This window comes from Cydia pomonella, chromosome 15 (assembly GCF_033807575.1).
Source record: "Cydia pomonella isolate Wapato2018A chromosome 15, ilCydPomo1, whole genome shotgun sequence".
Lineage (NCBI taxonomy): Eukaryota > Metazoa > Arthropoda > Insecta > Lepidoptera > Tortricidae > Cydia > Cydia pomonella.
The window spans coordinates 9,691,161-9,718,037 of record NC_084717.1 but is presented as its reverse complement, the minus strand read 5'-3'; the positions used below and the strand labels follow the sequence as shown (position 1 = coordinate 9,718,037).

Sequence of the window (26,877 nt, the reverse complement as noted above, 5' to 3'; positions counted from 1 at the left end):
CCCTTACTCTGGTGCCCTCCGGCAGCTGCCCCCACCCCCTTGTTCGCCCGAGGACCATGGCCTCGGTTTTCGGCAGGGCGACCCGAAGCCCCAGGAGTCCTATGCGCTGCACTGTAATCCTGTGCCCTGCTGGCAATTTCGCCTGGTGGCAGACTGCGCAGAAGGCCTCTGCTTGGCAGTCCGCACCTCGGTGCCCCGGCTTGCTGCAGCGGAAGCACAGGTCTCCTCTTTCTACCGGGGAGGGGCACGTGGCCCTAGTGTGTCCGATGCCCAGACACTTAAAGCACCTGAGCCCCCCAGGTTCAAGTGCTTTGATTCGTGCGGACGACCACCCTATTGTCACCCTCCCTGCCGACGCCGCAGCGCACGCCGCCTCTACAGGGCACTGTACAAGGGCCGAGCCAGCGCCGTTGTAGCCGATGCGGATATCCCCAACCCGGACATTCGCATGCGAGCAACCCCCTTTGGCCGCAATCGCCCTAGCCACTGCTTCCGGTGTGGCAGCCTCGTCGAGGCCGGAGACTCGGAGACGAGCCATCTTGACGGGTCTGTAGACCCGGGCCGCGTCTCCTATGGCTTCTTCCAGGCGCACCTTCATAGCGTCGGCGGTGCGGCCATTATCTGCCCCCACCACCTCTAGAATGCGGGCCCCATCCGCCGTCTTCCGCACATTAACATGCTCGAGGCCAATCTCCTCGAGCCGAAATGCTTGAGTGGCTCTCAGCATTACGGAGGCGTACGACTCTTTGGTCTCGGGCTTGAGAGCTACCACTACCGCCGCGGTTTTCGGAACCGCCAGTTTTTTGGCTGCCGGGGCCGATGACTTGGCCGCATGTGTCGCCGAAGCGGCAGGAGGGGTGGCCTTCTTTTTCTTGCCCCGCTTCACCACCTGTGTCCATTCCCCACGCGTGGGGGGCGTCTGTGTGGGGGCTGCTGGTACCGGCTTGGGCCCAGCCGCCGCCGCTTTCTTATTCCGCTTGGTAGGCGCAGGTCTCGCAGGGGGCATGAGTGTCGCCCCTGTCGCAGCACCTTGTCTTCCGCTGCCTCCCAACTGCCCCCTGTTCGCCCTCAGCTGCGGGCTGGCTTGCTCCGGAGCGGCAGGCGCATTGTTTGGGCCCTCTGCCCTTTTTCTGTCTGCCGCTAGCGGCGGGCGGAGGATCGGCTCTGGAGGGAGGCGCCTCTGGACCTCCTGCAGCCTGGTGTTCACCATCCCTCCGATGGATACAAAAAGCTCCTTCTCCAACTTCTTCCTGAAGGAGTCGAGAAGAGCCTCTACCTCGGCCCTTAGGCGGTCCCCTGGCCCATTAGGGTCCATGCCGTGGGCTGCCTGAGGTGCTATCATTCCCCTCTCGGAGAAGGCTTTCCGAAGCGCTTTTGTTTCCGATCGCATGAGGGCGAGTTCCTCCCGCATCCTTTTGTTATCCGCTCTGAGGGAGCGGATCTCCTCACTCTCATGCCGTGACTGCAGTTGCTCCATGGCGGCGTTAATAACGCTGCAAGCGTTGTTGATGGCGCCCCTCACGCACCCACTGATATCGGTGGAATTCGCCGTTTGCTCCAAAACCGTCTGGGCAGCCTGGCGTGCCGCCTCAATGGGGTCCTTATCCCCTACCGGGGACGCCCGACCCTCGCTCCATTGGTCATTGTCCATCAGCTCTTCGTCTTCCTCCTCGGAATCCCGGCCTACGTTGTTCCGCAGATTTTCGCGGGCGGCTGACAACCCGGCGTAGGTTCCAGTGGCCTTTTTCCTGCGGGTCGGAGTCTTTAGTTTAAGGCGAGGCGCGGCGCACCCTACACCGCCAACTTTCCTCCCCCTTCGAGCCGTGTTAATTTTCGGCGGCTCATTATCGGGTTCCCCTTCGTCAGGGTGGACCCTTTTTGCCCCCGCCTTGAGCCCCCTGCGTCCTTGGGGCGCTTTTCCTCCCTGTGGGGACGTCTCTTGAACCTCACCGGGCAAAATCTGGGAAACAGGGAGGCTGCCTCTACTCCCGTTAGTCGCCGCGTTGATTTCCCGGGTCGTTGATCGGGTGAGTCGCATCGTCATTATTTTCTGAGGATCAGTCCCCGAGCTTGTCGCCATCCGGTTCTCCTCGCCTTTGTCGTTGGCCTCGGTGCGCACGATCGGGGTGCCCACCTCCACCGCCAAATTTACAGTCTCCATTCCATTGCCATTGTCGTTTGTGTTTTCCGTCCGAGTTTTGTTTTTATTTTTTAGTTTATCTGCCATATAGTTCCCACGAGTATGGGACGAAAGGTTTGACGCACCATTCCGTAAAATGCGCCAGCTATGTACTGTGCAGGTCGCCAGGTATGCACAGGTTTTTACGACTTCGCTGTCGGGTTTTATAGAGTATCCTTCTCGCGGGCCGGCCAATTAAGGCAAGCCCTCCCAGCAACTCCCAACATACCACCATCATGCCAACGGATAGTGGTCTTTGAAGAAAGCACCAGGTTACGGGTTTCAAGGGAAGCTGGCGAGTGCTCCCCTCGGAGCTCCTTTCGGAGCTCCCCCTGTTCCTCACATCCTCCCCCCCCCCCCCCCCCCCTTGCTCCTGGTAGCGTCACTCTCTCTTCGCCTGCCCGGTATGGGTAGCCCTGTCCGGTATAGCCTAGGAGATCATAGAGACACGCCAAGAGCACCCTTTCCCTCCCCTCCCGGGATATTCCCGGGTGTCGGGTTATTGGCAACACCGGTAAGCAATCCCACGCAAGAGATCACTTACCGTTGCCCCCAGGGCGCACCAGCCATAAGCCATTCCCTTGACTACGGATCAGCGAGGATCAATAGAAATTGGAATGACCCAGACCCTCGTGGAGGTTACCCGACCTAGCGCCCCCCCCGCCCTACCCTACTCGGGTCCGTGGGGTCGTTACTTCCCAACAGCTCGCCACAAGCACTTGATCTTGGTTTCATTGTTCGTTCTTTTACTCACAAACATTCACTACACCGGGGTGTGTCAGTACTGTCAGTAGGTACTGTGAAAGAGATACGGTCTAGCTGAGGTGGGGAATGTAAACACTCGAAGTAGGTTTCTAATAATATATTATGATCTTTTTTTATTCTAAAACTAATAACAGCAATATCGTCTAACTCCGATGCTTGCCATTTTCAGAATGAAGTCGCCTGCAGATCTTTATTCCTTCAGGCCCTGCTGAAGGAATAAAGATCTGCAGGCGATTTCATTGACCGTTATACTGTTCACTTTACTACAATAGTCCCAATACCTGTTGCGACCGGTTCATGGGTTATTGTTGCGCCCGTGAAAGGGTTCCAGCAGGCGTTCTACATGAAATTAAAGCTCTCCAAGAGGCCTCTACGTGTTGGATCTATATCCCCACGCAAGCCTATCAAAAGACCGGGATTTATAGGCCCGTGAAATCCAAGGAGATACAATAATAATAATAATTAACTACGTACATCCATTAGTTCACGCACAACATGAATTGGCCTTTTAATATTAGCTTTGGGTCTGTGGTAAATTACCAGCCCATTTATTGATATTGGTATATCATTCCAATTTTCCAATTAACAACTTACTCAAAATAAGTAGCTCTTATACCGATTTAATTAATTATATATTATATGGATTGTAAATATTAATATTGGTATCGAAGAATTTTGTACATTACGATTTACGATATAAAAAACGGAACCCTTATGTCTGTCTGTCCGATTATGTCACCGCCACTTTTTTCCGAAATTATAAGAGCTATACTGTTCAAACTTGGTAAGTAGATGTATTCTATGAACCGCATTAGGATGTTTACACAAAAATAGAAAAAAAAAACAATAAATTTTGGGGGTTCCCCATACTTAGAACTGAAACTCAAAATTCTTTTTTCATCTAAACCATACGTGTGGGGTATCTATGGATAGGTCTTTAAAAATGATATTGAGGTTTCTAATATCATTTTTTTCTAAGCTGAATAGTTTGCCCGAGAGACACTTCCAAAGTGGTAAAATGTGTGTGTCCCCCCCCCCCCCCCCCCCCGTAACTTCTAAAATAACAAAATGAAAAATCTAAAAAAAATATATGATATACATTGCCATGCAAACTTCCACCGAAAATTGGTTTGAACGAGATCTAGTCAGTAGTTTTTTTTTTCAATACGTCATAAAATTAAAAAAAAAAATTTTTTCATCAAACCCATACGTGTGGGGTATCTATGGATAGGTCTTCAAAACTGATATTTAGGTTTCTAATATAATTTTTTTCTAAACTGAATAGTTTGCGCGAGAGACACTTCCAAAGTGAAAAAAATTGTGCCCCCCCCCCCCCCCCTCTGTAACTTCTAAAATAACAGAATGAAAAATCTAAAAAAAATATATGATATACATTACCATGCAAACTTCCACCGAAAATTGGTTTGAACGAGATCTAGTAAGTAGTTTTTTTTATACGTCATAACATTTAAAAAAAAAAAAAAATTCATCAAATCCATACGTGTGGGGTATCTATGGATAGGTCTTCAAAAATGATATTTAGGTTCCTAATATCATTTTTTTCTAAACTGAATAGTTTGCGCGAGAGACACATCCAAAGTGAAAAAATGTGTGTCCCCCCCCCCCCCCTGTAACTTCTAAAATAACAGAATGAAAAATCTAAAAAAAAATATATGATATACAATACCATGCAAACTTCCACCGAAAATTGGTTTGAACGAGATCTAGTAAGTAGTTTTTTTTAATACGTCATAAATGGTACGGAACCCTTCATGGGCGAGTCCGACTCGCACTTGGCCGCTTTTTTACTTTACCGAGATGATTCTTCATATCCGTGTCCAGAGGGCCTAACGGCAACGACGAAAAATCGAGAAACGTTATCTGCCCCTGTGTCGCTCAAATATGCAAGAGAGGAAAGAGATTAAATGTTTATTGTTCCAATGAAAAACTTTAACTCAAAAAAGATATGATGCCTAATGGCACTCTGTAGCAGCTGCCTTTCTCCAAAACAAAAGTCTTCCGACATCCGATGTCGGATCGGAAAACGCTCTAAAATATAACATTAATACATAATAAATAATATATCATACATAAAGGGGAGTATTTCGAACTGCAGTCATAATTGTGTCAAAGTAGCGTGACGTACAATTTAGACAGTGTATCCAAAGTGTGATTTGTCAGCTGGGGTTCGTTTTGGGAGTTGAACCGGTCGTTTATGGAGCGGGCGAATCATTAATCAAGTTTGGCTTTCGTGGACTAAGCGGGAGATATACTGAGCACTATTCTCTTGAACTGAGTGAATAGTCTTGCTAATAATTTCTATTGTACTGTAGGCGCTTCCATAACTTATCATCTTTATTAGTCTTCATTAAGCATATTGCAGTTATCCAACTTTCTGAACTTTGCTCCGCTTTTTATATTGGTCTGACTGGATTGACAGTATTTTGTTTTGCTATGTACTTTTATTATGTATATTTTTCGCATCTAAAGTTTATCAACTAGTCTTGAATTTCTGGCTACATATATATGCAGGCATTATCCTTGTAACCTTGACAATTGCCGTTTTAAAATATCTTAACGAATATAATTCAAATAAACAGACTTATTAAGTGTCTTAATTATGTATCCATTGAAAATATCCCAACAAAGTTATTTACTAATAAGAGTAGGAGATATTAAGAGATATTAAATGAGTGTAAGTCATGAATGACACAAATAATTACAACATTGTAATAGGTAGGTATACAATTGAATTACTAACCTATCCCTGACAAATCTTTTAACTTGTAAATATTTTTTATTGTCACCTAGATCTAGAGGACCTTTGTACCATTTTATATTGTTAATTTACTAATTATTTAAATTTATTCTCAATACGCTGACACGCTGTCTTAGGCGTTGAAAAGGTATTTTCCAACTGTAGAAGAAAGTAGAGAATAGAGGCGAGATTTACCCGGCGTCAGTAATTAATTCCGAGGGCCAGCCTTTGACGTCGCGGTTAGGGTTGCCACGTGGCTGGATTCTTTCGTATTTGCCCTACTGTGAAATAAAGGGTATGTGGGGAAACCAAGAATTGTAAATTACACATTCGTTTTTACGATCTCCTGGCACAAAATGGTTTTGAGAAAAATAATAAAATAACTACGACGCCTACATATATATTTTCTCCTAAGTTTTAAGGACGGTTGCTGAAAATTATCATGAAAATCGATGTTCTAAAATTAATAAATAGTAAGTTAGGCGGTTATCACACTGGATACGATTTGCACGTGGCTCCGATGTGCGAGCGGGTTGTCGTTACGCGCATAGCGTTGTCTCGCTTAAACATTGCAGCGACGTGCGAATCGCATCCAATATGATAACCGCCTAGGTCACAAAGTTAAGTCAGTGATAACCTTTATTTAATCGTCTGCTGTCGACAGAATTCAGCCTAAAAAGGCTACTTAAGACTTAAAAAAAAATACTTATAATTTCAGTTTTTCGTTTTTACTGTTTACGTTTTATTCACATAACTTATAACATTTCACATTCAGTAGGGCTAAGATGGTCGGCTCTTTATCATTTGCCACCATGCCTGTCACGTTCTAACAAGTATGTAAGTGCGAAAGTGACGCATGACATGACAGGTGATAAAAATACGACCTAGATACCGCTGCATCATCGGAACTGTTAAAATGGATAACTTTTGCTGTTCAGGTTGATTAATATAAGCGTGATGCTTGGCGTTGCTAGTCAGTAAATGATAATTGATAACCCTATTTGAAGCCGTGTGAAGGCGTTGCACGCTGTACAAAAAATATTATGACGCTTGGAAAATCTCCGCCAGTACTGTGGTGCGGATGTCATTTGTGCGCGTTTGCTTTCATTATTAGGGGTATAGAATTCTTCACGGTACTCATTTTAATGGCTTCGTCACGTGGTGGGTTATAACTATAAATACCCTATTGTATTAATGATAATTATATAATCAATTTTTGATTAACTGGTGACCGAAGAGCTGGCGGCTTCCTCCCGCAACGTATCAGTATTGCGATACAACGAGGAAATACCGCCAGCATCCATGGTACAAAGCCTCAAGGTCTATTTTAGATTTAAGCTAGTTATAGTAATCGTCTGTATATATCCATTACGTATATTGTTATTGTGAATAAAATCAGTAAAAAAAAATTTGTTAGCAACATTTGCAGTTTACTGAAAGCTTCATGCGGAATTATTTTTACCTATGTACCTAAATTTGCACTCATTAATGATTACTGCGATTCATGTGTGTACTTAACCTTATTCAAACACCGATTATTGGGACAGCTTCCTGCGCATACGACTCAACTATTCCAACTATTCGCAAACTAATCCGCACTTCGTCACAGGATTAACATTAGTTTCAACTTGAATTGTATGTTTTGCCAACTGACTAACTTATGCAAACTAATTTAGAGTAAAGACGAGCTGTTACCTTACCTACCTATACAACAACTATACAGTAAATATTCACTTATTTTTTTGTTAGCTATACCAGCTGTCATCCTTAGTTTAATATAATAATAGAGGTCACTGAAAAATATCAATCAAGTGCGTGGATATTGACAATAACAGTTTGGAATGATTCAAGGTTAGTTTCACTGGACTTAAATCGACCGGGATATGGGCCGTGATTACCTTTTATATTGTTTTTGACCTCCCGATATTTCGACGTAGTTACATGTTCACGGGTACAAGTAACAAGATGCATGTAACAGCGGCGAAATATCGGGAGCTCAAAAACAATACAAAAGGTAATCACGGTCCGTATCCCGGTCGATTAAAGTCTACGGATATTGACGATAACGCTTTATTTCGTTTTGTTACAATTCAAGAAATTGTTCTATATTTCTTTGAAATAATGATATAATGAAGTATCGCTTACAAAAAAATGTGATTACTTCTTTTAATTCAGTCTAATTCTCATTACTGAGAAAAATCAAAGAAATTAACGATTTTAGTAAATTGGCAAATCATTATTGAAATTATTTATTGATGTAGAAATACATTTGTGTACAATTTTTGGACGGTAGTTTTGTTTTCATTTCTCTGATAAACAATAAATTACTAATGTTAGCTTTTTTGGGCGAACGAGAATTTTTCGGGCAGGTAAGTATTCGTACAATTAAGTGAGGCCTCTACATTTACAATCTGTGCTACAGAACACAGTAAATTAACCGTACTGAATTTAATTTTCAAAAAGAAACTGGGTAAGTTTAATGGAGAGATAGAATACTTATAAAATTGGTGCTTGCTCGTTTTTTATTCACTTCATAGTCCAGGGAGACTACAGTAGCCTATCCGACGGCTAATTAAATAAAAATACAAGTACTTCCTTACTTGATAAAAGTGAGAGTGCAATTACAGAATATATTTATTTTAAACTAGCTGTTGCCCACGACTTCGCCCGCGTGGATTTATTTCCCGAAACACGCTTTCAACCCCTTTTTAACCCTATTATGGGATGAATTTTCAAAAAAACGCTGAATGTGCCTTTTCACAAAGTTTCATGTTCCTAGCTTAAAATAATACTTGTTTCCCATACAAACATTCATCCCCTGTTAACCCTCTTAGGGGATGAATTTCCAAAAACGCTGAAATTATTGTTTCCTATTTCAATACAATACTTTTCACGAACTTTCAAGGTCGTAACTAAAAATAAAGCTTAATCCCCATACAAATTTTCATCCCCTTTTAACCCCCTTAGGGAATGAATTTCTAAAAACGTATTTAGTTCAAATGATTATGTAAAGATGTGTTTGAGCTAAATCCATAAAAGGGATTTCATTCGAATCAAAACAAAGTACCGAGTTATCGAACCCACGCAAAACCTTTCATTTCATTAACATTTCATGCCGGCTGTTGTGGGTATCTATAAGATTTGGATTGTACCCTCTTACGTTTTAATAAATCAGTTGTTGTCAAGGACTCGTGGTGTTTCATTGAATACTACATGGTGGCAGCGGTGTAGTGGTTTATCTCGGTACATATTCGTAAAAAAGTGTATCTAAAGTCACCAAAAACGCCAGATTTTAGTTACGAACGTTTTACTTATTGCGGTGTGTGCGTAAGTGTAAAATTTATTCACTACAATGGAGCACGCGAGACCACCACCAGAACTCAACATGGCGGGAGGGCCAGTTGCCCGTGCCGATGCATGGAAGCGGTGGAAGCAACAATTCACACTGTTCGTGAGAGCATCAGGAGTGAGTTCCGAGTCTGCCGGGGTGCAGGCGAGCCTACTCGTCAACCTCATCGGGCCCGAGGGCTTTGATGTTTTTCAAACGTTTACTTTCGATAGCGAGTCGGACCGGGATGACGTAAACGCTATTATAAAAAAGTACGACGAATACTTTGGAGCGAAGGTCAACATAACTTTGTTGAGATATAGATTTTTTACTCGTAATCAAGAGGATGGCGAGTCTATTCAAACGTATGTTACGGCCTTGCGTCTCCTGAGCAAAAATTGTGAGTTTGGTTCTTTGCAGGAGGACCTAATAAAAGATCGCATTGTATGCGTCATACGGAATTCCATTGTGAGAGATAGGCTTTTGAGATGCGACGATCTCGATCTGAATAAGGCTATCAAGTTGTGCCAAGCCGAGGAGGTGTCACAAGAGAGTGGTAAACAGTTAGGTAAAAGTGTCGAGTGTGCAAGTGCAGTGCAGGTGCATGGCGTAGAAAAAAGGCGCACGGGAGGCGGAAGCGCGCGGCCGTCTCGCCGGGCATCGGCGCCCGGAGCGCGGCGCGGGCGCGGCGCCGGCGGCGGCGTGCGAGGCCCGCCTCGTGAGTGCGCGGGTTGCGGCGGAACGCGTTGTGATAATCGGGAATGCCCAGCCTCTTTCGCTACTTGTTTCGCGTGCGGAAATCGTGGTCACTTCTCCAGAATGTGTAAGTCTCGCTTTGTACAAACTGACAACGGAGTTAAAAAAGTGTATGAGATTGAACAGAATGACTCGTATAGTAGTGGTTCAGGCGAGTTAGAACCGTTTTACGTGGATATGGTGAAATGTAATAAAAAGAAAAGTCAGTGGTTTGAAACCTTGTTGTGTGAGAAGGGACCCGAGCGATTTAAGCTTGATTCGGGTGCAGACATGAATGTTATTTCTTTAGAAAGATTTTTATTACTAGGGTTTAATAAACAAATGTTACAACCGGTCAAAGTTAATTTAGAATCTTATACCAATAACGAAATCCCCATCGTAGGTGAGTGCGATATTACTTTTTGGTATAAAAATAAAACTTAATCCATAACTAGGACTACTTAGGACTCGTGCCACCGTGGTGGGTAAAGCCGCGACTCCTCGATCGTACATAGTTCAGAATAAGGTGGGAGGTAAATTCCGACGCAATCGTCGTCACCTGATAAAATGTATGGTGAGTGATGAGCCGGAGTCCTCGAAGTCCGAGCCGCTGCAGCCATCAGCTGACTGCGGGGACGAGTTCAAGGACGCCTGCGAAGATGTGGGTCACTTGGGAACATGCGAAAACCAGCCTTATGATAACGCCCATAAGGCAGGTAATCAACAAGCGCATGCTTCCGATGGGCCGACAATTATAATGACGCGTAGAAAGGCAAAATTATTAGCCGAAAATCAATCTAAGACAGAAAATATGTAACACATAATCCAAATAAAATATTCATTACGTACCTACTAGATACATATATCGTACTGCATAACTTAATTATTATATTATGTATTTTTACTAAGTCGGAATAACCGATATAACTCTATTTTATGCACTTCTCCGTAAGGTTTTAAATAATCTGTCCAATTTTAACATCATAACAACATTATGATAGCACGGTCTTATTTTGAACCTTACAGTCTCTTATACATTTAAGGTGTTTTGTTGGATTATATTAGTTTATACAACCGTGAGTTTTGTCATACGTAGATATAAGTTTCATTGTTCTTTGAATTCATTGCCTTAGTAATTATACTTACTTATTAAGTTAAAGATAAATGGTTAGAATCAGGTCGTTCAGACCTATCTGTAAAAAATATGTCGAACATGTTTCTAACTAAAATATAGCTTAAGGTTTCCTGAAAATTGGTCAATTGTAAAAAAAAAAAAAAAAACATGGGAATATGGATTAAGTTATGTAGATATTGATAAGATTGTAGAATGATTTTAGGCTGTAAATGTACAATGGTTAATTTAAATTGCAACATAACCAATTGTTCAGTTTTTTAAGAAATTCCTTTTGGGGGAGATGTTGTGGGTATCTATAAGATTTGGGTTGTACCCTCTTACGTTTTAATAAATCAGTTGTTGTCAAGGACTCGTGGTGTTTCATTGAATACTACACCGGCATTATTAAAATGTATGCTACGTCGATGCCCACATTCGAGAGCAACATCCAACACGTTCCATTTTTATACGATACGATACAGAAATATCATTAGTGTTCTGTGTGTTCATACAATATTCATGTTTATGGAAATGTTCGTCTATCGTTCTGCAGTGAACATAGAAGTTCACTTACGGCCACTAACATTTGTGATTGCAATTTTGTTGTAATCTTCGAACTATAAAATGTAATCGTATGGAATGTTCCATCTGGTGTTCAAGTTACTTATTTGCAATAATGGCCTTAAGAGTCCGCAGTAAGCTCAGTTCTCCATCAAAAACGTAGTTACCTTCACATTTAAAAACGACTAGCTGCATGCACTAGGGAGCGGGCTACCCAGAACTGCTGAGATGCTGGGTATCAGATGTGCATCGGCTGGGATGCGAAACTCAGAACTTAGTATTTACTGGATTTAGAGATTATTTTCGGACATATTCGATCAAAACTATGTAAGATTTCGTTCTAGAAGATAGAACTGTGTGCATTCTAATGCACTGAGGAGCTGGCTATCCAGAACTCCTGAGATGCTGGCTGTCAAATCTTGGATTTAACTCGAACTTAGCTTTAGTTAGAAGAAACCTATTTTTTTTTGATGTTCGTGTCCCATACATATATGAAAAAAAAAATACAGTTTAAAAACTAGAACTCATTATATATCGTCTAGAAATGTTACTTGCATTTAAATGCTATTTTGAGGCTGTGGAGTGGATAACGGCTGGGATGCTAGTGTGCCAAAATGGGAAGTTAGCATCTCATTTACAAAGGGTCTAGCAGGCTAAGCGAACAAGAAGTGCCCCCAACGACGGATTTTGTCGATATTTCTGGTAGTGTACTGTTAGGCTCTTTTGTTTGCGAGTTATTCAGGATAACGTAAAATAATAAGGGTATCATTGAAAGTGTCATATTTTATAAACGATTCAAGTTACGTGAACCAAACAAAATTATATTTGATAACAATAAAAAAAACTACAAAATGCATATTTTTTACCAGCATCCTGTCCTTAAACTTCATTGCAAAAAATAAAAAATATTTTTTTTTACTTTTCGCGGAGGTACACCTCCAAAAAAAATATGCATGAGTAGCCACTAATTCCCACTACATACACATATAAAAATATTTGCACAAATGTTCGTGCTTCATGTCAAAAAAAAAAACGATTCTTCAATAAGTAGTCACTGGCATTACATGTACAGATAGAAGTACATCAACGATGACGTGTCAGCTTTATACACATAATATTATCTGCATTTGTTTTTTGCATTTTGTAGTGGAAAATGGAAAACATTAAATGCAAGTCTTGTAAAAAAACATTAAAAAATATCCGTGGGAAACAAAAATGCATAGAAACAGAGCAAGAGGCTGATTTATATAGCAAATGCAGTAATATGTTAATTTGCATAAATGATTTATTGTGTGGTAAGTGTCGACTTTTAGTGTATTAAAATTAGCAATTAGCAATTTGCATTTTATAAGTGAAATAAGTCTTCCAGGGCTCTTACCTTCTAGCAGCTATCTTTTTTAATGATCGACAAGTGTACGGTTGGTAACACTTAAAAATTTTGGCGGCATCTCATTGGCTAATGGAATTCATATAATTAAAAGCGCTTTGGAGTCAATATAGGCTTGCCTTGGTTATTATCTTCGCTGGCCAGCCACTACATCTTTTGCGATTTATAGTCAAGGATGCAAAAATTTTATATATAGTAGAAACTGGTACATTTTCTGTACAAAAATGACCCACTGTGTCCCTTTTCCCCATGTTTAAGTTAGAATTTTTAAAATGTAGGTACAGTCAGCATTGATAGTAAGGGATGAAACAACGCGCCAAAAGTATCTGATATTCCGGATAACTTTTCCAAATATAGATAAATCTCTAAAACTTACTTTCAAAAATATATATTTTACCGTCTTAATTGTTCTACATATAGGACCATCACATTTTGTTAAGCTGTTACAGAATGATAGATACTTTTGAAACCTTGTTTGATCCGCTACTTTTGACGCTAACTGTACTACACGTTTTCGCAGAGTTCCTTGTTTCGACTCCATTCTAACAAAAACAAATGTTTGAAAAACTAGCAGAAACTTTATTAACAGCATTTTTTGTTTAATTTATGTAGATAGTTTTGTTTATAAGTCTATAGAAAATCAATCTCATTTTTTGTTATCAGCCTTTATAAGGCATGTGTGTATATGTGTATAGTGTGTGTATGTATGTATATGAGACTATGTTTAGTACGAAAAAGAATGCCTGCAAAAAATGCGTTATTGTTTTAATTTTTTGATAATATAAGTCAAACATAACTGTTTACATAGATTGTATACTTACTTTTTGTAAAGAACCGGGAAGAAGCGAGAATCCCGGCACCGGTCGTGCCCAGAATCGGGAAATGAGGTCTTGGTTCCGGGACCGATACATTGCACGTATTCATTCCGCTCTAAACCAACTTGCATTATAGAATTAGTAAATTGAATAAAGATATGAATGACTAAAACAGCATCTCAAACACTCCCTTGATTCCGCTCTTGCGTGTAATGCTTTCATCGCATGCAAATTTGCAATTATGTTCGTTATTTGCCATTTGTACGACTTAATTCATTTGCGTATTTATTCCTCTATTCAACTACGGTTACTCGAGCGTCCTATTATACCATTGAACCTTTTCCCGTTTCTGTTTATGAATAACTCAATGAGCAAACGAAATACCTCTAAAAAGAAAATAAATCATTTTCTACTGTTCCGCAGAATTCAAGCATTAAGCACTTTTTTATTCATGGTTTTTACTTCCTATTGTTACAAGCCTCGTCATTCTATTGACGTCAATGTGTGGAGTAATTCTATTTACCTATTTTTCGAACACTTCGCCCGCCGTGACGAAAACGATACAACAAAACAAGACAAAAACATTGAACAGTGAAACACTAGATATATATACTGCTAGTTTTGTTAGTTTCACATAAAAGAAAAAGGAGTATGAAACCTGCCAACTATACATAATCATAATAAATCAATCCCAGGCAAAAGTCACGCACGCTGCCCCATTTCAATTTCCATACATCAACGACAGCTATTATCATTTCTATTGCCGCGCGTGCGACAGTAACGCAGTATTATTTATCTTGGTACTTTGGCCGGACGCGGCTATCAACAAGTGTCAAGGCACGAATAAATCCTGACCGCTGCCGCCCTTAATTCTCCCGATACGCCCTCCTAAAAAGGACCGAAAATACCGAAATCCAAGTATTTTATACGAACCGCTGGTTGGAGTGAAATAAGACATTCCATTTGTATGTATCATCTTGGTTGGCTTTTGTTGCCCGGTTGCGCAAATTGAATAGTTGAAGTTTTCGCATTGATTTAGAGTTAGGTTATCGCTGATGAATGCCAAATAGGTGAGAGAGTAAATTCTACCTGATAACTTTTCGCGTTGATAGACACATTGTAAAAGTTTCCGTTGATACATCTGTGTTCTTCCAAATGGAAATACTGAAGTTCAGAGAGGGCAAGAAACATTGAACATTTCTCGCAATATTGTAACCGATGATTCGCGTAATCCTTCATTTCGCCGAGCATCTTCTTCTAAAAATAAGTCGCGATCTTATGACAGTGACGGAGTACTCTGTCTGAACATCCAACAAAGTCTTTACTAAACTACGAGGGAATATAGTGAAATTACAATGAGGATCAGGAACAATCGTCCGGCGGCACTCTCCACGGATAAACTGACTGACCGCTGGCCTCGAGTTATCTCCTTTAGACACTCATATTTCGAGGCACATTCATTCAGAGGTATTAGCAGATATACTATATATATACAAGGTGCTAACGAATTAGTCACGGATATTTTAAGAGATAATACATTACATTAAAACAATTAACTTTTAACTGTAATTATGGAACCTTTGTATATCATTTTTTTGTTTTCATTTACCGAACAAAAAAAGATATTATAATTATTTTGTAAAATAATCACCCTATTATGTACCTGTCAAGATGTTTAACATTGTCTGTCATGTCACGTCAAAAGTTGTTTTCCTTCAATGTCATTATGATTCGGCGGGAAAACTGTAGGTTATTAAATACTAGCGTCTGCTCACGGCTCTGCCCGCGTGGAAAAAAAAACTGTCCCATGCGAACAAGTAGTGTGAAAAAAGTAGTATGCTATTCCATACTAATAACCTATCTCTGTGCCTAATTTCATCCTGATGTAACAAACATCCATCTACCCATAAAAACTTTCCCATTGAATAATAATTAGGTTAGATATTTAACGAATGCTAACCTACCTAATTAACTAGTCTAAGTAATTTAAAAAGCAAGCACGGACATAAGAAAACTTTTATTAACATAAACTGTTTATAAAAATTGTTGAAAATGGTGACCATGGTTTTCAATGCACAATAGTGCTCGCTTTCGGATATTTTCATTAACACGCATTAAGATCTCTCTTTCCCTTTTCATAACCTCAAAGGCGTCGGTAATCCGTGTTTGTAATTCTTCTGATGTTCTGATTGTGTGCCCGTCGTTTCCATAAACCAAGTCTTTGGCTCGTCCCCATACGTGGAAATCAAGCGGTGTTAAATCTGGTGAGCGGGCTGGCCAGTTCACTGCACCTGCTTGAACCCCACCCCGGCCAATCCATCGTAATTGGAATCGCTCCGTTAAATACCTTCTTACGTTACGATCGTAATGGGCTGGGGCACCATCATGTTGAAAGTACATTCTCCTACGGAGATCGACTGGTACTTCGTCTAGCAATTCTGGTAGGGTTTCTTGTAGGAATTGAAGATACGTCCTACCATTGAGGCGGTTGAGAAAAACAGGGCCCAACAAATAATCGCCAAGTAATCCTGCCCACACGTTAACGCTGAAGCGAGTCTGAAAGTGGTCAGGACGTGCTAAATGGGGATTCTGTTCCGACCAAAAGTGTGCATTGTGAATATTAAATAATCCTACCCTCGCAAATGTACATTCGTCGGTCCACAGTATGTTACGTCTTGCGTTTCTAATAAGCCACTGACTGAAAAATACACGTGGTTCATAATCCTGTACTTGCAGTTCTTGAACACGTGTGAAATGGTAAGGATGCCTTCCCTCACGTTTTAGAATTTTCCATACGTAGACGTCACTGACATTAAATACATTCGCTGCGTCCCGGGTACTGCTCATGGGATGGCGGTCAAAAAAATCCAAAATTGCTACTTCTAGACGAACTGGGTACCTAGGCCTACCGGCTTCACCTATTGGCATGAGGTTTCCGGCATGAAATCTTTGATGTGCCCGGTAGATAGTCTGAGGATTCACAATCGTATTGTATCTTTGTGCATAAAGTCTTGAAGCTCCCGCCGCACTGTAGTTTGAGTCGCGATAACATGTTACCATGTTTAAGTACTCGTTAAGTGTGTAGCGGTAAGGCATAATGGTAAATTAATTAAATTTCTTTGCAACCGACACAATCAGACAGCAAATTGCATGACACTGACATCCAAGTATTTTATTTATCAACTTTAAGAGGCCACTTGAATGATAGTTTAAAGAGGTTCTAGAATGTCTAAAGAGGTCTCATTTAATTATCTTATTAACAGGGTGTTTTAACGTAGCAAATTTGTTTCCTAGTTTTCTCCAAAAAAACATAACATAACCAATGCTGTTTCATACTTAAATGTACTCCGAGAACCGAGTACTATCAGCTGTAAAAATATCCGTGACTAATTTGTTAGCACCTTATATAACATGTACTTATCTGTTGCTTTGTGGTTTTAGTTCGGGTCTATGTCAAGCTCGAGATTCCATTCAGAAATAGACGGACACAACGTTGCGTTTATGGGTGGCTTGTCTAACGAGGAATTTGTTCATTACAAACATTTTGCAAGGTTTAAATAATTTTCTTTCATAGACAGTAATTCAACAAATTGATCTAAGAAATATATAACGTAATCATAAAGTAATAGGCATCAGAATAAGCAAATCTTACTCAGGTAACGATGTGGTTAAAAATATAAATGCCAGAACTTGAGTTTGTTAATGGGTAATTTTTTTTTACTGCGTTCTGCAAAAGATATTGGGTGCCACCGGGATCACGGCGCTATTATTTATACCTTCATATCCCGATCGCATATGTCTTAACTTATCCCTGAGGAAAGTCAGCTCCTGGAGGAAAATTGACAAAGTTCGCTTTTGACTTTATTGAAGCGAACAACCAAATTCTTTTTATGATAATAATGTTTGGCTGAAGTTCGTGGAAAAGCAATTCAATTTGTTTCCATCACGTTTTGCATCAAATGGATATTGGATCTCTCTTACCTAATGTTATATTAAGTACCTATTTCTAGAATATTATCATTTCAAGAAAGGCACAAAAAATCTTAACGAAAGCGTTTGGCGATTAATTGGTTTCTTCTTCCTCGCGTTGTCCCGGCTATATTACCACGGCTCATGGGAAACTGGGGTCCGCTTGATAACTAATCCCAAGATTTGGCGTAGGCACTAGTTTTTACGAAAGCGATTGCCATCTGACCTTCCAACCCAGAGGGAAAAACCTAGGCCTTGTGGGGATTAGTCCGGTTTCCTCACTATGTTTCCTTCACCGAAAAGCGACTGGTAAATATCAAACGATATTTCGTACATTAGTTCCGAAAAACTCATTGGTACGAGCCGGGGTTTGAACCCGCGACCTCCGGATTGCAAGTCGCACGCTCTTATCCCTAGGCCACCAGCGCTTCTGGCGATTAATCGGTTTGGTGATTTTTAACAGGTTTTTGTGTTTTTCCAAAACCCAACACACGAATCTTACTTTAAGATGTGGAAGTTACACAGTGCCTGTAAGCTTACGTGGATATCAGGTAACTATGTGCAGCCCGCGCTGAAATCCTTGCCATATTCAATATGTTCGTGTTCAATAAACTATCGTTGAAATAGCGAATGTTGGCTTCAATGTGCAAGCAATTACTTGTAATACTGCACGTCGTCTACTTGTATTATAATGGTTCAATATATTGTATATTAACATTGTTTTCCGTTTGTACTTATCTAGTGGAATGCCTTAAAAATTATATATTATTATGTTATTTTATGCACATACGTAAAAAGTAAGAATCATTAATATTTAATTTTGAATAGGATATATTGACTTGACATGACAGTTTGCCTATGGGGAGTTTTCGCCACGTTTAAAATGTGATATGTGGTTATTTCTTCTTCTTCGTGCTTAAAGCTTTTAAAGCGAAATTGTACTTATATGAGGAGCCCGAAACGCACGGGCTCCGCACAGATCTCTTTCACATAGTTCAAATATTTCAAACGTCACTGCTACCACACCGTGCTGCCGCACCACCGCTGCTTGCTCTGGTCAATTGTACGCCTAATACCTTCTTAGTCACGCTTGTCAGAATAGTTTTGTTTGTGGGTCATTTACATCTGTAACTGCTGTTCTCTCTATCGTTTTCTATACACACGTGTAGTTCTTTAATCACCATAAGGCCGAGAACTGGATGCACACGGCGCACAATCAAAATATATAGACGAATGTATCTGTTTTGGACGATAGCGGCGGCCGCTTCCGTGCCGCCCACCGCCTCGCTCACTTCGCCGCGCACCGCGTGCGTCCAGTCCGGGCCCTAAAATTAGCAGCGCTGAATCAACCATCATAATAATGTATCCGTCTGTTTGTCCACAGCTGGGGGAAGGGGTGGAGTTGACACTGGGCGAGCTGCGCGCCATGGCGTTGCGTCAGCAACAGCAGATCGACACGCAGCACCAGCTACTCTGCGCCAAGGAGCAGCGGCTGCGGTACCTGAAGCAGCAGGAGGCGCGGCAGCATCAGGTACTACCACTACCGGTTAGGTCTCATTTAATATTTTATAGGGCACACTTATATTAGTACTAGATGGACCGACGATCTGGTTAAAATCGCGGGAAACCGTTGGTTGAGGGCAGCGAATAACCGTTTGTTCGGGAGATCCTTGAGGGAGGCCTTTGTCCAGCAGTGGACGTCTTTCGGCTGAGACGACGACTTATATTGTACCTACGGCAAAAAATACCTATTATAACATAATCTCTTGTATTTTTTCTAATGCAGATTTTTTTTCAGAAAGCGATAAGGCTTGAATTGTGTATTTTTTAAATCTTAACCGTTAAAGGGTTAAGAGTCACAAAAACTCGCCGCTAATAAGCCGCTTCTGTGCAATAGAAGTGACGCTCTCATTTTAATAACAATGTTATGCTGAAATTATATGAAACTAGGAATGAAGATTTAAATAACATATATCTTATGTCTGATATTAGTTTTCTTCACCTACTAAAATTTGAATTAAGTTACAAGTTGGAACCGCGTCATGTCAGTGTGTTATAATTTCGACCCCGCCTGCAGAACGGTAGCGCCATATGCAGTTCATTCCGAGTGAGAGTGAGAGAGGCTATAATGATCTGAGGACGGGCGACATGTCGCTTGGCTACGCATCGCTGGCTTGTAGTAGCGTGTAGCTAGCTTTAAATGATATTTCACAGAAATACATAGAAACAAGTCTGCTCCGATTTCCGGTCCCGTGGGTCATTGATCCAAAGTGACGGCAACATCCACCGTGACGTGAAAAATAGAATAAATGCGGGATGGATGAAATGGCGACAGGTCTCTGGAACAACTTGCGATCCACGAATGCCTCTTGAACTTAAGGGGAAAATCTACAGGATGATCGTGAGACCTGTTGTAATGTATGGATCAGAATGCTGGGCGACGAAAGTGCCGGATGAAAGAAGAGTGCACGCAGCGGAAATGAGAATGTTGAGATGGATGTGTGGAGTAACGAGAAAGGATCGGATTTAGAATGAGTATATAAGGGGAAGTTTGAAAGCAGCACCGGTAGCGGAGAAGATAAGGAGTGATAGGTTAGCCTGGTATGGGCATTTAATGAGGAGGGATGAATACCATTAAGGCAAAAGAATGTTAGGAATGAATGTTGATTTACGGAGAGCGGATGGTAGACCCAAAAAAACGATGGATTGATTGTGTGAGAGAGGATATGAGAAAGAAAGAGTGCTGAGGTGACGAAAGATAGAGGAGAATGGAAGAGAAGAACATGTTGTGCCGACCCACATAAATTGGGATAAGGGCAGGAGGAAGAAGACGTAGAAACAAGTCATGTCGCCGCGATACAATTACAATTTTTAACAACAAAAACTAATACAGGACATTACATAACATTACAATGTGATTATGATAAGCTAAATACTCAAACTATTTAGTATTTAACTTTGACATAGGTAATAGGATCACTCGCATGAAGCAAAACCTTCAATATTACCTTAACCACAATAATTAAGCTATACGTAATATATAGGTATGTACAGTCAGTTGCAGAGAGAGGTGACCCCCCCTGCATCAACCATGCAGGCACAATCAGTATATACAGAGGGTTCTCTCTGCATTTGACTATACAAATATGTGTATTACTAAGACATCACCGCGAAAGTGTCTGATGAAAAATGCTATATAGATCGTGACGCAATATGTAATGTATATAAACGAACGATACTTATCATACACATACGAGGGGCGTCCGAAAAGTTCTAAGCCCAAGATAGAAAATAAAACCTCCTTCTAACTCAATGCATTTTTTTTTTATACAGGTCCTTTAGGCCATTAAAAAAATATTCTTTATCTTGCCCTTCAAAATGCTCCTGTACAGCCGCCTTCATCTCTTCGTCACTTCTAAGTCGCTTTCCCCTAAAAATTTCCCGCTATTAAAATTAATTAAAGTTGTGATTGGTCAATAAAAGTTTTGATTCGCTTAAAAACAAAATTATGTTATGTCAAACCTCTTGCGCGGCATGCGCTGTACAGTTGGGTCACTTGCGATTCAATACATGTTGGGCCATTTTCAATCAATTTCATTTTCAGACTTCAATCTATAGCTATTCTAGTTCGTATTTCGATCGTTTAACGTAATATTTATTTATATTTTGATTACATCAGGTTTCATTATATTTATATAACGTGTACTTACCCTATACACTGTATCCGAATTGATAATTTGATACCACAACGAATTACGGATGTATGATGATTATTTTCTTTGTATGTGTTAAGTTAACATAACTAAAAGAGTTGAACAAGCTCTCTTCATTCTGTTTATATAATTTTCAATAGCGATGACTTTATTGAACGGATAAATAATTCTGAAATCCTCATCTATTATAATTTCTTCCACTCATCGCAAAACGCAAGACGCGTCGCGCCCACGTGACCTTCACCTAGGAAACGATGAAGGTACGAGTCAGGAAATTACTTGCTCGAATTTCGACAACCGCCCTATGTGCCAAAAATGGTCACGTATTCTATCGGTAATGAGACGCTCACGTTCTAGGTAGTGCCTAGTAAAATAACTGATTTCTTTGTAATATGCCTGCTCTACCTTGTTCGTCACAATCCCAAAATCTTACTAGAAATTAATTCAAAGCTATTGGAGATATAATAACAAAACAATTCCATCAAAGTCTCTTCCTACATCTAAAACAAGAATACTTTTGAGGGTTCATTACATTACATATGTTACCGTCACATAAATCGTATTCCCGACCTTCTATGCAAATCTGCATGCGGTTTATTTTAGTTCATCTCGAGACACGTTACAAGGTCTTATGTGCTTATGTGTGGCTTAAATTCGCACAAGTTGTAGCAATGTAAGTAGAATGGAACAGTTTGTGCTTAACGAGGCTAATGTGAAGTTATTTAGGCGTGTTAACGATTGCCAGAGCTTTGCGAATTTGTACATTTGTGGCTTCGAGCGGAGACGGCGGCGCACAGGCGATGGTAGTCCCGCACTAGGTATTAGCGCGGCATACGTTTATAATCACCAAAGCTAGGATTGGGCTTTACAAAGACTGTTTTATGCTTTGGGTTTAAGTGGGATGCATTATTAATTACGAACAGTTAATGGAATTGTTTCGGGAAATCCCAACAATGAATATTAGAGATGTCTTGCCACTATTAAGTTTCATAAAATTTACCGTCACAGAAGCGCTGGTGGCCTTGCGGTAAGAGCATGCGGCTATGAATCCGGAGATCGCGGGTTCAAACCCCGGCTCGTAACAGTGAGATTTTCGGAAACGTAGGAAATATCATTGGATGTTTACCAGTCGCTTTTCAGTGAAGGAAAACATCGTGAGGAGACCGGACTAATCTCAATGAGGTCTTGTTTACCCTCTGGGTTAGAAAGTCAGATGGCAGTCGCTTTCTGAAAAACTAGTGCCTACGCCAATTCTTGGGATTACTTGCCAAGCATATTTAATTTTTGAATAAAATATCTATAATGATCCGGGACAACGCGAGGAAGATGATGATGAAAATTTAAATAATAATAATAATAAATATTATAGGACATTATCACACAAATTGACTTAGTCCCACAGTAAGCTCAATGAGGCTTGTGTTGAGGGTACTTAGACAACGATATATATAATATATTAATATTTATAAATACTTAAATACATATAAAACACCCATGACTCAGGAACAAATATTCATGCTCATCACACGAATAAATGCCCTTACCAGGATTTGAACCCGGGACCATCAGCTTCGTAGGTGGGCCGGTCGTCAACACAACCAATCAACTCAATCAATCAATCAATTTCCAATCGTCAATTTACTGTCACAGTTAATTTTGTAAGTATAAAATCGAATAAAAAACGGTTAGCATTTTTTCATCTTCTTGTAATATTTAATAATATACATAATAATTCAGCCTATATACGTCCCACTGCTGGGCACAGGCCTCCTCTTATGTGCGAGAGGGCTCGGGCTATAGTCCCCACGCTAGCCCAATGCGGATTGGGGACTTCACATACATCTTTGAATTTCTTCGCAGATGTACGCAGGTTTCCTCACGATGTTTTCCTTCACCGAAAAGCTAGTGGTAAATATCAAATGATATTTCGTACATAAGTTCCGAAAAACTCATTGGTACGAGCCAGGATTTGAACCCGCGACCTCCGGATTGAAAGTCGGACGTCATATCCACTCAGCCACCACCGCTTACTTAATTTGTAATATTCATTATATTGTAATATTCAGAATACACACGTTGGTTCATAAACATTCTGCAAAAGTGAAATTGGGACTGACTGCAAGATGCAGTTCTGTTACGGTCGCTATATACAGTTTATTATACGGGGTTTAATGCAACACTGTTTCGTCTGAAACAAGAATACAATTTGCAATTCGTGTATAATGGATTAAAAAACAAAATATTTAATATTAAGAAGTAAGTTTCGCGTAGTCTGTGCTTACTCTGGCGAGTTAATCCCCCGCTAGCTTCGAACTGCAGGATATACCTGTGTATTTATTCTGTTTAAACCACTGCCGCAAATATCCAAATTCCGCGAATGTAAATATTAATATAACGCCGTCCCAGTAGAGATATGGTTATGACAGCTAAGTAAGCTAAGATATAATTAAGAGTAGCAAATTGACTTTAATGAAATCCCTGTGGAGAGTGGCTTATAAAGTGCACGTGTGTTGTACACAGAATGTTCATTTAAAATATTCTTGGCTTAACGCCATTAATGAATGTATCCCAAGAGATATATCTATAGATACCGATATACGCTCTAATAAAATCACACTCCTGGAAAAGTCGAGGCAAAAACTTCTCAGAAGTCTTAGCATTGGCAACTTTCTGGAAGCATTTATCAAAAACTCCGATTTTACAAAAACAATTTAATGATTCAATTATAAAATTATTCCTATAAGAATTATGTGACTACCCTGTCACTAACCCGGTGACTTTACTTACTGGTTAACTTTTTGAGAAATACTGTCCACTGCATTTAAAAGTGTCGCAGTGATTAGAGAACTAACAATTATTGTTATTATAAATACATATAATTGTGAAGAAGATACGCTAAATAGCAAGTTGCGCTACTTGACTAAGTAATAAATAAGTAAACCAAGACTAAAAACAAGTCTTAAAATTGTATTCGTGGCTAAAAACTTCAGTGACAACACTTTTGACAAGAGTTTCTGGTTCTTGTTCCTACCAATTTTGTCTCGTAGCGAGTCTGCGAGCCTCGGCAAAAGCACAAGCATCTAAATTATTCCATCGGCAAGGAACGAGTAAAGTGTGTCATCAAGTATACATCACCGCTCAAATAAAGCGGTACTAAACTAAGATAATAACCGGGCCCTAGTGGAGAGCGGGCGGAGATCCTTCGTGTTGCTAAGGTATTTTCGCTCGTACTCAGGCCAGACTTACGCGCTAGGCGTTAATAAAGATAAGGTAAAGATACGTGCGTTTTGAAAATTATTTCTTAAGTTAAAGCATAATATTGCGAAATTCAGAAAACCCAGAACTATAAAAGTACAGCAATAAGAAATATACTGTTATAGTTAATGTTAAAATTGTTTGATTACCTATTATTTTGGGGTACTGGGGGTAAGTACCCAAGGAATAAAGCTTGTGTGACATATCTTGTTCATATAATTTCCTTTTCTCTATTTTACGTGGTCTTTGAACGGTGGGTGGGATGTAGGATGAAAAAAGTTTGTACAGTCAAGTGTAAAAATATGGGTGTACACATCTTACTCAAAAATATGTCCCATAGCATCTTATTCCAGTGTAATAAGGGCGTAGTACCATATTTATGAGACGATTATTTCGATACATATTTTTGCTATTTAAAGACTATTTTGGATTTTAATATTGCATGTAAAATAAATTGTTCAAACTGCACACAACAATAGCATAAACCGCAAAAATTGCCAGTAAAGTTTAAAATTTTCCTTTTTATTAAATCAAAATAGAACTCTAAAAACTTACGTGAATTTTATTAGGTTTCGCCCGATGTCGGAGTTAAGAATATCTTGAGAATTTCTACTAAGCATTTTGCTAAATGAAGTTTACGTATAATATAATAGGGTTATTGTGAAAAATTTTCATGTTTAAGGCTTCGTTTCCTTCACAAACTCGTGGGAAGGTTTCGCAAATAGAACAATATTTTTAGATTGCTTATACAACACATATAAGGAAATGAAAAGTGCTGTTGTGTATTTATTTATTAGCCTAGCAAAAAGTTCCTGCGCCAAAGAAGTGCCTAGAAGCCTTGCTTGCCTACTTTCAAAATTTCATACTTTTATAAGCGCCACTTGCACCATCCCACTAACCCGGGGTTAACCGGTTAAACCACCCAGTGTCAAATTATACTGGTAACTCTAGGTTTAACCGGTTAACCCCGGGTCAGTGGGATGTTGCAAGTGGCCGTAGGTGTTATTAGTTCTGAGTACTATAAATATTAATCAATAAATCCAAACATTTATTTGTAAACACAGGTACATTATAGGTCTTATAATAATTAATCACAATAAGAAATTAATACACGTGTAATAAACTTTCTGTTTTAATAAGTGATAATATAACGTTCTATTAAATATATTCCTAGTCTAGAACACAACAGTTTTCCAAAGCAGTCTCCACCACTGAATTTAGTAGGTAAGTTTTATTACGACGCAGCTGTGTATCGACATGGTGCAAACACTCCGATTATTGCGACCTAGTTGCTTCGAACTTAATAAACAGCCCCTTGTTTGTTTTATAACAACAACAAACCTCACTTTGTTTATTTGTAAACAAGCGCGGTAAGTTCCGCAACTTCATCTTAGGTATAACGAGTCCGTTCTTAGTCCTTTGCTGTATTTGTTCCAACACTCCGAAGCCTAAGCAAACGTCCTTTATGTTTTATTTTAATTCCATTTAAATTCTAAGCGAAGCCATGTAAGTTCAACATTGCTGTGTTGGTTAACCGTTACTCGAGAGTTTTGCATCGGCCAGATTGTTCCGAGAATTGAAACTCGGTACGAAAAATGCTTCCCAATTTCAGACTTTTTAATAAACGAAGCGTGATCTCTTGAGGGTACAGGTTTTACATGCAACTTCGTGTCAAAAGACAATACAGGTATACAGAATTTTCGTAGCTTGCCTGGTTTGTATTCAATTAAGTTATAATAAAATCGCAATTGGACGCATTTGTAGCGAAATAAAGGAAAAGAAACAAATTTCGAGAGTATCTACCGCGTTCCTGTGTCAACCGTCTGGAATAAATCGCTATTTGACATTTAGGCCGCTCCCAGCCGAGGCTTAAATTGAGGATATTTTATGCAAAAATTGAAACAATTTACTCTGGTATTTTTAAAAAGGTCGTTGATGTCAGCGGAGTACCTTGCAAATTATTTCCATTTTTACTCTCCATTATAGCGAAGTGAGGTGAGATGATTAATTATCGCGAGGTAGCAGGTGCAATTTATTTCTATACCAATAATGTGCTCAACGAGTGAGTAAATATTGATTTTGTCCTTTTTCCGTTGTGTGTTATCGGATTGGGAGTATTGAATCAGTGGACGATTACCGTCGATCAAACTGCGCTGACAAAATAAATCTCATCTATAAAGTTTTCCCGTTTTATTTTATTTCACTCGCAGTTAGCAGCGAAACACAATCATATCCGAGATTTCATTTACTGGTACTGCGTGCGGTTATACTGATCGGGCCGGGAAATAACATTATTCG

The 26,877-nt window shown here is 40.1% G+C and overlaps 1 protein-coding gene across 14 annotated transcripts in view; it reads left to right on the top strand.

The window, feature by feature from the left end:
- The window catches only part of LOC133525741 (apoptosis-stimulating of p53 protein 1), a 197,785-nt gene that overhangs the window by 116,999 nt on the left and 53,909 nt on the right, over window positions 1-26,877 (top strand). For 12 of the 14 annotated variants that reach the window (XM_061862109.1, XM_061862111.1, XM_061862100.1 and 9 more), the window contains one exon: window positions 18,996-19,157. In XM_061862109.1, the coding sequence (XP_061718093.1) occupies window positions 18,996-19,157 (162 nt within the window). The remainder of the gene's footprint in view (window positions 1-18,995; window positions 19,158-26,877) is intronic. The other 2 variants (XM_061862110.1, XM_061862106.1) reach the window with 1 other exon arrangement.